General features: G+C 35.8%; 1 protein-coding gene across 1 annotated transcript in view; it reads right to left on the bottom strand.

Moving 5' to 3' along the window:
• Positions 1 to 4,351: 4,351 nt before the first annotated feature.
• LOC121368381 overlaps positions 4,352 to 12,390 on the bottom strand; it is a 48,401-nt gene continuing 40,362 nt past the window's right edge. The window contains exons 7-9 of the mRNA XM_041493076.1: positions 11,697 to 11,732; positions 10,650 to 10,712; positions 4,352 to 6,573 (exon numbers count right to left, since the gene is read on the bottom strand). Of these exons, the coding sequence (XP_041349010.1) occupies positions 6,394 to 6,573; positions 10,650 to 10,712; positions 11,697 to 11,732 (279 nt within the window). The 3' untranslated portion in view covers positions 4,352 to 6,393. The remainder of the gene's footprint in view (positions 6,574 to 10,649; positions 10,713 to 11,696; positions 11,733 to 12,390) is intronic.

The raw sequence follows: 12,390 nt of genomic DNA, 5'->3' as shown, positions 1-12,390 counted from the left end.
ACCGACCACCCAACCAGCCAAGACCAAGCCGCCGCCGGTAGCCCCGTCCCCTGACGACGCCGAATGGGTCCTTGCCATCAACGGACTTCGACGCCAACTGCACCAGTATATGCAGGGTGACACGCGGGATCCACAATGACTTCGGGGAGGATACCTCAACGCGGACTGGAGACCACTGGATGACGGCAGCAGCTACGAGCTACACAACAAGATCTTTAGTGGAATACGTGGAGTAGTCGTCACGCCCCGGAGGGACCAGACCTACAGACAGTGCATCTTGTTCGCCAAGATCGACAACAGATCCATACACAAGATGATCAGCTCAGTCTGCAGCCCCGGCTACTCCAGTGTAGTTCAGACACTACGTCAGCGAAAAGACCAACTGCCGACACTCCGGGAATCTCCAGCCTCCCCGAAGTAGAAACCAACCTAACGACCTTAACGAGGCCACTCACGTGGACATATATATCGGACTTTAAACTTTTAGACTTCGTTCAAAAGTTTATGTCGAAATTACTTTCTTTTTTTTAAATATTATTAAATAGTCCGATCCTCTCTTCTTTCTCTTATTTATTTTTGGACTGTCCTTCTAAAATGCTCCAAATTATATAAATATTCGACCGAGCAGTCAATTCTTTTTATTTATTTTTTAAATTCTATTAACATTTTTACTAATTGCTATTTTCAAAATTCTGCCCATTTTCAACTCCCCCCCCCCCCTCCCATCTTATCTAATTTCTTTTTGACCACCCGATCTAATCTAGCGACCAAATTTAATGAGTAGAATTTTCTTTATTAATTATATTAGAGATGCGCATCAAAATTTTAAAGGCTCACTATTTAATTTTTGGATGTAAATTTCAAAATTGTCCGCTTATTTTTTTTCTGTCCCGGGACAAGCCCCTGGCTATCCAGAGACAGGCCCCAGGACGGACCTGCTCGAAACTCTAGTGGTATATGAGCATGTAAAAATTATTCGCACTCGCGCACCCTAGACACTGTTTCTAGACACACTAAAAAGACGTGCCTCTTTTATTATCACAGGGTATTGTGTGATAACCTCAAATCGTAATGGACTTTACCAGCCATCCTGCTTTATTACTGTAAGTAATTCTGTAAAACCCTTGATTAAGTAGACTTTCCGGTCTAAAATCACAAACATGACCAATTGCGTAGTAACAAAGAAAAGAAAATTATCACTTGGTTATCGTGAGTGGTCGTTTTCGTTCGAACATATCCTACCAATAGCCTGAATAGGCCTAATAATATGTATTTTTTCTTTGGGTCTTTTAAAAGAAAAAAATACTATAATAACTCCATTTCGTTATATTGATGCAAATTGAAATATATTTAGTTAAATAGTTTATTATACTACCAAGTCATTTATGTGAAAGCGAAGCGCCTTGTCGTAAATTAGAGCGTTTGTTTACACTGTGCATAATAGAGAAGTTGGACCTAAGCTGACGTCACTTCGCCCCAAGCTATACCACCGGACGTCACAAAAACGAAACAAAATGGCTGCCCCCAGTTAGCAGGAATAATCATGTTTTTTAAAATTAATTCTAAAATTACGCGTTTTTCATTTGTTAAAGTGTCAGTATGTGTTGGTGGTCCGGGTATGCATCTTTCCAACACATAGTAGCCCATGAAGTGGCGACAGCGGGTTTTCTCCCTTAATATCTGTGTAGTCCTTAGCCATATGTCCGACATTTTATTTTACGGTTATATGGCGTCAGACATATGGTTACGGACAATACAGATATTATGAGAGGAAACCCACTGTCGCCACTTCATGGACTACTCTTTTCGATTAGCAGCAAGGGATCTTTTATATGCACTATCCCACAGAGAGGATAGTACATACCACGGCCTTTGATATACCAGTCGTGGGGCACTGGCTGAAACGAGAAATAGCGCAATGGGGCCACCGATGGGGATCGATCTCATACCGACTGCGCGTCGAGCTAGCGCTGTACCACTGGGCTACGCTCCGCCCCCTGTGTTGAGTGCGTCATTAAAACATTACAGTAAAATAACACAAGGAAAATATACACTTTTTTAATTGGTGGAGATCCGATGGTAAAATTTACCTCAGCCTACAGCCAAGCGAGTACATCAAGATCTACCTCAGCCTACAGCCAAGCGAGTACATCAAGATCTACCTCAGCCTACAGCCAGGTGAGTACATCAATATCTACCTCAGCCTACAGCCAAGCGAGTATATCAAGATCTACCTCAGCCTACAACCAAGCGACTACACCAAGATCTACTTCAGCCTACAGCCAAGCGAGTACATCAAGATCTACCTCAGCCTACAGCCAAGCGAGTACATCAAGATTTACCTAACCTTTACAACCAAACAAGTACAATAAAAATCTATCTGACCCTACAGCGAAGCGACTACAAGACAATCTACATGACTCTACAGCGAAGCGACTACAACACAATCTACATGACTCTACAGCCACGTAAAGTCAAGTACAACTAAACCGAGTATAATTGAACGAGTACAATCTTGCGAAAAAGAACTTTTTTCTAATCAATATGTAGAACTTATAGAGCAGCTGGAACAAACAGACATTCGTCAATGTTCGTGTCATCGAAAACCGAAAATCCGGACGACTAGGTTATCACGGAATTCTACAACACGGAACTTCCCAAGCGACAAGATCTGTCATAAAGGTAAGTGGATATTTAATACCTATCAATTTTTTATTGTTAATTATCAATCACAAGTAAATTAAAATTAAAATGTAAGCTTGACATTCATGTAGACTATTTCAACCACTGTATACGAACTTTATCTTAACAAAATTATTCTCTACACAAGAGGACGTGTCTTTCTTTGGACGGGGGAGAACCGTCATAGTGTAACATTTACAACTAGAGTCAAATGCAATTTATATATTTACCTATGCATGTACGATTCAATTAATTGTTATTCTGTCACCTGCCATTTGTACAACAACTTAGTCTTTAGTTAATTAGGGGATAGCAATCAGTTCAATTAGTGTGAAACTAAATTACAGAAATCAAGAACACTATGGAGTTTAATTGTTGCCCCCAGCTTAACATCTACGGATTATAAATTACGTATCTTATAATATATGTGTAACACAGGCTGTACTTTTTATCTTGGGCAATACAACAAGTCTGTGATTTGGTTCAAAGACGTTTATTCAAAACTGTTAGCCCCAATCTTGGATATGATGATCCAGACTATTTTAAAACCCTATTAATGAAACAAATATATTTTAAAGTACATATGCAATATTAATAATCATTATATATATATATATATATATATATATATATATATAATTTATATGTACTTCTGCTAAGTATTCATATATTCACATATACAGTTTAAAGGGACATTCCCGAATTTGCTGCATTGTAAGATGTTTCCGACTAATAAAGTATTTCTACGATTAAACTTACATATTAAATATATTTTCTTGTTTAGAATATCAGTGTCTGTATATTCAATGTGTTTCTGGTCGTCTTAATATTTGTAAGAAGCCCAAACTGAATTTTGTCTTTAAATAATTTCGTACGTACGAAAAAAATCTCTTTTTTTAGGAAATAAAATGAAATTTAACCTAGTACAAATATTAGAACGATCAGAAACACGTTTAATATACAGCCACTAATATTGTATGCAGAAAAATATATGTAATTACAATCGTCAAACAGGTCTTTGTTAGTCGATAACATCTTAAAAATTGCAGGAAACTGAGGAATGTCCCTTTAACTACTTACAATAATACAATATCAAAATATACCTCATATAGTAAATTTCACCAATCATAGAATGACATATTTACTAGTATTAGACATGGTTAAATAAATACAACATAACATTCAGTAAAGATTTTAATAAAATATTACCAACACAACATAACATCACATGATGTGCGTATATCATCACAAATAACATAAATACACATCATTTGATACATATTCAAGTTTATAAACTCTTTTGTAATATTAGTGTATTACAAATAACATACATAATAATAGATACATCGATAAAAAGCCTTTTTATAACTCAAATTGGCATCAAAAAGGTATTTCTCAGGTTAAAGATTTGTTTAACACACGTGGTAAAATTCATTCATTGTTAGAAATTCAAGATAACTTCGATACTGAATTGTCCTTTATAACTTATTATGGCATTGTTCTATCAATTAAAAAATACCTTAGACGACTAAAGATTGTTCAACCTGAGTCATCCTGCTTTCTGAATGATACCATTGTTATGAGGAAACTATTTTTAGTCAAACAAGGCTCTAAAACGTATTACTATATTTTAATATCTACAGTTAACAAAATAAGGACAAACGCAAAATGGGAAGAACTCTTTAATTCTGAAATCGGCTGGGCAACAATATATTCCAAACCTTTTAAGACAACCCAAAATACTAAGTTAAGGTGGTTCCATTGCAGATTATTGCATAGAATTATTACAACTAAAAAAATCACAAAGCTGAAACTAATCTTTGTACATTTTGTAAAAGCACTTTTTTCTGGGACTGCTTACCAGTCAAAACCTTTTGGAATTCTTTTTTACAATTCTTATTTGATAAATGTCCTTATATTCAATATTTATCTCTTGATGCCAAATTAATTCTACTAGGAGAAAATAATATTACAACAATTGACAAAATTTGTGATCTGTTTCTATTACTTGCTAAATTCTTTATCTATAAATTTAAAGTAACAGATATCTTACCAAGTATGAAACATTTTAAACATATTCTGAAATCTAGATATCCAACAGAAAGAAGTATTTATCACAGTAAAAGTTTACACAACAAATTTCAAACTAAATGGGCTATGTATCATAATACATAATACAATTAGTGCTGAACAAATTATGCAGTTTGTAATTATTATTTACTTTGGTGTTATATACATGTATATTAATATTTTACGACAGACAGCCATACCAGTCATAGTCAAATAATTCATATGTTTTATATAATAATAATACTTCATTTGTGAAGTCTTATGATGTCTGCACCTCATGAATCACTTGTGTGCGTGTCGGTGTGCGTATGCGTATGCGTATGCGTATACGTATGCGTAATTATATGTGTATATTTGAAGTTTGTTTATTGGTGGGATGGTGGGGGGAGGAGGGATGGTGGGTTTAGGTGGGGATGAGTGTATAAGTAGATACAATATAATAGAACATATCTCGCAGAACCCAATTTGTATAGTCAATTTTTTTAAAATTAATTTACATGTCATATCCAAAATTACAAACTATGAGAACTTGGGCTAAATAATATAAAATCTTTTTTCTATCTGTATCATTAATATTTAAACATACATGTATAACCTCGTGATAATAACAATTGTAAATACTGAATGAAAATTTCAATCTGTATACCTAAATGATAATGTTTAATTTTGTATTGTAACTCTGTCACTTCATCCCTGTGGTTGGGACAGATAACAAATGTAAACAGGGGTCTGAGAATAAATGTTTTAAAAACAAACAGTAATAGATACATACAACCTAATATATAGAGTCCATACGTTATCTTTGGGAGAAACGTTAGCCTGGTGCAAAACTGTGCAAACACTGTGCAATAACTTTAAAAAAAACCACTCAAGATCACCAATGACTCGTATCACAAACAGCAGCAGAATGAAACAGTTTGGGTGTTTGAAATAAAATAAAGACTCTTTTATCAAAAGCCAAGCTGGAACAACCAGTAAGAAGAAAGACACCTGTAGCTTGAGACACTATCAGCTTCTATCTCAGTACTGCAGAAACAATAGAAAGACACGCTATCATAGCCAGACTGGGAAGAAACAAAAGAGTAAACAAGTTAAAACATAAAGCTTCGATACTGAGTTGAAATTACATTTAGGCTCGTATTTAGATTTAGTTCACAATATTTTATGACAATAAAAGTGTTAAAAACCTAATTTTGGTGTTTGTTATGTTTATATTATTTTATGACAATAAAATGTTAAAATGTTAAAACCTAACTTTGTTGTTTGTATAAAAAAAACACAACTATATACACATTCTGCTAAATATGTATCTTATAAATATTTTCTATACACAAAAGAGAGACCCAATGAGGACAGCTCTGCTGTTCATACGCTTGAGGTTCTCAGTCGCAATGTCAGCTCTATCAGAAGACCTGTGTATCATTCACCCGAGAGCTGAGACCTATAGTATCTGTATTACTACGTTTTATGTTGGAAAAGAAAATACAACCTACAAGCTAACTTGTGACTTCTGTTATTCATTTAACATTCCGGTAAAACAACACAAGGACATCTACACTGTGTTAATACTGACGAATGCACAACTTCAAACACAATAGCTGCCGCATCCTAGCATCTCGTTTGTCAAATCCAGCTCTATAATCATATCATCTGTTCTGGCCACAAATCTTCTTCTATCATCTCACACAGACATTTTTTCCTCATCACGGTGGCATGACGTTCATGAATCGATTCGTCCAAGTCCTTCCACTGTAAAATTCGGTCGTAGTTGTTGCTTACAAACAGTCTTATGTGGTGGTCTGCCACACGTCTGGCAAGAGCCTGAAACAGTAATAAAAAGTAAAACATTTGTAAGTACGCACGCACGCGCGCACGCACGCGTGCGCGCGCACACACACACACACACACACACACAGCTTCCAGCAACCATCCAACCTCATCCATATAATACAGGCAAACAAACAACCCACAAAACACCAAATATGTTCTAATGGCCACCTCCGTTATAAATATACAAAATAGTGGTGATTTAATGGTTTAGTTTTTGGACTTAAAACTGGTACATACTGGATTCGCCTCCCGCTATCGGCTCCCAAAACGAGCGAGTTTAATGTTTCAAATGGGAGGTTTAACCACTATGAACTGGCCATCCACCTACTGTCCAGGCAGCTATATAGCTGAGGTGAGTGTCCAGAACAGCGTGCAAAGAGATTATTTTCTCTATTTGCAATTAATGGGCAACTGTTATGCAAAACATTAATTTAGGTTCACCAGCACAATATTTTACTTACAAACCATTAAACAAGAACGTCTCTTTTTTCTGTTGTTTAACAATCGAATGTACCGGTATACTGTATTGTGACGTTAATGAAAGTATGAACCACAGAACAATTTAGTGCATAAGTATGTAATGCCTTCTTAGTGTTGCTACCTTACTTACTTACTTACTTACTTACTTACGTACGTACTTATATGCCTATATTCAATTAAGGTTCAAGCACATGTTCATACCTCCATGAACGTCAAAAATAAAAACATTATCACGTTCAATTATTATAATTCCAAGTATATAACTATTTTGTCAATATAAAATACTACACGATATAATATAAACTAAACTTTCATCAATATTAAATACTATGAAATCGATCTTTTTACTGCTTTATTCATTGAAAATTAAAACATGGCACAAGGAAAAAACCCGTAAATCTATGACCGGGTAATTTAAATATCACAAAGGTTCACACACATATATATATATATATATATATATATATATATATATATATATATATATATATATATATATATATATATATTCGCGAAAAAAGTTCCTGTTCACCAAATAATTGCATATAGAATATAATTTACTTGAAATCTGGTCATAAAATGTTCAGTAAATGAACGTGTAACCACTCCCTTCGATATTCCAGCGGTGTCCTGTCAATTGCACGAGCTATTCATGCTTTGTGATCACAAGTTGCATTTCTAGCATTCTTGGTCACTGCTCCTGTTTCACGTCATTCTTTTTATCATTGGACTCTAAAACTATTGCATTGATTCTCATCAATCAGAAAACTATTTTTGTTGCTATCTGATCGTTGTCAGTGTGATGCCACGCCTCCCAGAAAATTAACGTCTTCAAACGATGGGTATGACTGAGGTTAGAATGGCACAAACACTGTTGCTAGTAAGTTTGGTGTTCATTGGTGTTCATCAGAACACTATGCAATATCTGCGGATATGTTCTCAACAGTTTAGGGGTACTAGGGATTTTTCATGCTTAGGGAGTCGACAAATGACGTCACGTCAGCAAATCGTCAATATTAAACAGGTAAACATATGGAATCATTTGGAAATGACACGTTTAACATCCCAATGCATCCGTAAGTTAAGGTCAATCAGTGGAAGGACTGTACGCAACTGATTAAGTGGTCATAAAGTACGACCATGACCATACATCAATACGTTGTTCTGTTACATCGTCACCGGCGGCGCACCAAGCATTGTGTAGACCTACTTCAGGTTCAGAAGGCAAGAGAGGATCACCGTACTTTTAAGAGATAAATATTTCATCTGTCTAAATCACAATATTTTTAAAAATTTAAAAGACTCACTGAAAGTTTAATGATGCACAGGAACATTTTTCAGTGAATATATATATATATAGATATAGATATAGATATTGAACCCCTTTAGAAACACACCACACAGTTAATCACCTAAAACAATGATTTATTGAAATTGTATCACTGGGATACTGTTTACCTCTGAACTTCATTCAATTGGTGAACACTATCATCGACACACATATGGGCAGAGATGAGTTTTTATACCAGACTGAACATCATAACCAAAAATGAATGGTTGAACATGCGATTGTCAAATGGATATCAATAGCGTGTGTGTCGTTCATTTGATGCAATACACGTTGTGCATCGATGCCTCATGGAGATAACCAAGTTCTGGAAGGAGGCTTGTGACAGTTGGTTCCATTCCTGCAATATGGCCGCATCAAGGTCACGGAGATTCTGGATTTGGCTGTAAAACTTCATCTCTCTACTTTATCGCATTCATCCGTCCTCTACAAATGTGCAGGAGGGTCCTGTGATCAAGAGTGAAGGTACCCCAAACCATCACTGCCACCACCCATCGATTAGTCTGGTGCACACATCAATCCGCATAACATTCTCTGCGACGTCTCCACACAAGATGACGACCATCAGCGTGATGCAGATGAAAGCGACTTTCACCACCGAATAGGACGTCTTTCCAATCATGTTGTAGATCTCACTGCAGTCGCTGTTGACGATGATGATTGGTCAGGATAGGGTTAATATAAGGACGTCGTGCACGAAGTCCTGCTGCAGCTAAACCGCAACTTTGTGGTGGATGCACACACTGGATCCCGTAGATTCTGTGTAACTGCAGCTGTATGGGTAGCTGGACGGAATCGATCACGCAAATGAAGGAGCCGGGTGTATCCATGTTGCGCTGGGGTCGTCAACTGTGGTTGCCCAAGGCGTTGACCATCTCGAGCTGATCCTGTTTGCCTGAACCTTCCATTTAACATTGTTATTGTGGAGTGATGACAATTGAATTGTCTGGCAACCGCTCGAATGGAAATTCCACCTTGTAGCAATCCTATTGTTTGACTGCGTTGGTTTTTTCTGACAATCGCGGCATCATTTACTCTGTTTTACGAATGTTTAGAGGGAAAATCATCACAGATCAGTGTTCAAATGATCTTTCATGACATATTGCTTCAAAAACATCTAAATTATTGTTCTCTCCTTGAGTACAGCAGGTACAAATAATGATTTTCATGATTTGCATGTGCACGTATTTGAGTTCACGCAAACTCTCAACGTTGTGTTCGGGCGCATTGTTTAACATGTTTATATTAAGTTTAAATTCATATTGTTACCAAAAATTGTAATGTTTAAAACATACGTAAGGAACTAGGTGGTGCGTTTCTAAAGGAGTTCAGTATACGCGCGCGTGCGTGCGTGCGTGCGTGCGTGCGTGCGTGCGTGTGTGTGTGTATGTGTGTTAATACTGGTAATACTTATATAGACACATGGAATGGCATTTTCGTATTTTAATTACTTTGTTGTTGTTATATACAGAGGATATACTGTACTCAGTTTGTTTTAGGAATGGTGGGGATTATCTTAAAATCTACTTTGTGGGTGGCTGCATATTATTTTAACAAGTTTATGTTCAGTGTGTGTGTTTTTGTTGGGGTTTTTTTGTTTTTTTTTAACCTCATATCATGTGATAAATCCTGAAACAGTCATAAAAATGCATAGAGAATAAGAAGTCAGTGACGAAATTCATCGACCTTATCCTGTGAGTGTAAGCATAAATCCTGAAACAGTCATAAAAATACATAGATAATAGGCCAGTGACAAAATTCATCGACCTTATCCTGTGAGTGTAAGCATTAACATTTTGTTTTAAAGGGACAGACCCTAGTTTCAACCCGTGAAAATTAACACTAAGTTTAGTTAATCTACAAACCTGTAACACATTTGGATAAAGTTACAACTGAGTGAAACATGAGGCTGTGACTTTGAAATGGTGAAATACCCTCTACAAATAGACTAAAACTGTTACTTGTCTGACGCACGTGCGTTTTTAAAAATATGAGAAATGCATTTTGTGATATTAAAAACACCAGGATGACCCAAAACACTTCGAATGTACGGAAATTGATAATCTAAACCATAAATTCTAAGTAAATTTGATTTCAGTTATCAAAAACGGCTATAATAGTCACAAATATGCCTTGGTATTTGAAAACTAGGGTATGTCCCTTTAAATGGTACTTGGATTATACAAACAATTATTTCAAGATAAAAAAATATATTAGTAATTGGACATGAAAATCAAACCTCTTTTTCGGAATTCTCTGCACTAGCATTGTACATTCTGAGAAAACAGTCTCTTAGATAAAGCTGGAAATATAAATATATCAAAATCAATATTAAGTATATGTGGTTTGATGTGATCCTTTCAAAATCCTTTCAAAATATTGTCTATGCAAGCGATGGAAGTGATGTTTATAGAAATAGAATATTTTTGATGTAATTTAATTTCATTACAGCTAAAATACTACAACTGTCCTGATTAGTTATTCATTTATAATAATTAGGGTACGGTTTAGAGTTAAAAGTAGGGTTACGGTCAGTTTTAGATTCTTGGAGTACATTATATTTTTTAATATAAATTTCGGTGGAACATATTTCTAGACAGACTGTTTACTAGTATACTATACTATCATATTCACAGCCAGGCGCGGATTCAGGACCCCCTAGTTTTGGTCAAACAATATATATTACAGAATACAAAAAAAAATGCAAACATATCCCGTCCACCTTTCAAGGACGTTTAAATTCCATTTTCCAAAACAAGAATGGATTAACTATTAAAAAATCATGGATCCGTTGGTCAAATATCTAAATATTGAGTCAAACGATGGTTAATTTCGAAACTCCTTTAGAAAAGTTATTTAATACATCCTCTGTGATTATATTAAAGTTTGTTTTGTTTAACGACACCACTGGAGCACATCGATTAATTAATCATCGGCTATTGGATGTCAAACATTTGGTAATTCTGACTCGTAGTTAACAGAGGAAACCTGCTACATTTGTTTCTAATGCAGCAAGGGATTTTTCATATGCACTTTCCCATAGACAGGAAAACACATACCACGGCCTTTGTCCAGTTGTGATGCACTGGGTGGAACGAGAAAAAAACCTACTAATTAGCTGAATGGATCCACCGAGGTGGTTCGATCCTGCGACGTAAACACCTCAAGCGAGCACTCAACCGACTGAGCTAAAACCCTCCCTCCTCCGTGATTATATTAAGGCACTGATAAGGGAAAACAATATCCATAACACTCGTCTGACTGGTTTTGTTAAATTGCTACACACCTGGCAGAGATCCGTGTCGTAGAACATGAACTGCAGCTGGAAACAGTCAAGGAAACCACATGTGTTTATTCGTATTCTTACACACCCGTTGGTGAGAACATCATTCGTTATTGTTGATAACACACAGTGTTAACACACATACGTGCGATAACATTTTAAAGACATACGACTGGCTGCTCGATGGATACGTTTTTAAACTACTCGTTGTAAAATAAACGCTATCTAACGGCCGCTCGAGTAGTATTCTCTGTTTATAGTACGTCTGCTTGAAAAGGAAACCAATGGATTGGCGTGTATTTTTACAGTGCTGAAACTTGTATAAAAGCATATCACTGTTTTAAACCCACACAAACTCTTAACGTTTTTCTTTACCAAAACAAAAGGATAACATTGTAAATAGAGAAAAGGTTACGTAAAGAGACTGTTCCGAATTTTCTGCCATTGTTAAGATGTTTCCGATTACATTTATAATGATAAAAGTTGCGTATTAAATACATTGTCTTGTGTAGAATATTAATGTCTGCATATTAAATATATTATCTTGTGTAGAATACCAATGTCTGCATATTAAATATAGTATCTTGTGTAGAGTACCAGTGTCTGCATATTTCATATATTATCTTGTGTAGAATACCAGTATCTGCATATTTCATATATTATCTTGTGTAGAATACCAGTGTCTGCATATTAAATA

The sequence above is a fragment of the Gigantopelta aegis genome, chromosome 3, assembly GCF_016097555.1.
Source record: "Gigantopelta aegis isolate Gae_Host chromosome 3, Gae_host_genome, whole genome shotgun sequence".
Lineage (NCBI taxonomy): Eukaryota > Metazoa > Mollusca > Gastropoda > Neomphalida > Peltospiridae > Gigantopelta > Gigantopelta aegis.
Note: the sequence above shows the minus strand (reverse complement) of the source record. Positions and strands in the feature narration are given on the sequence as shown.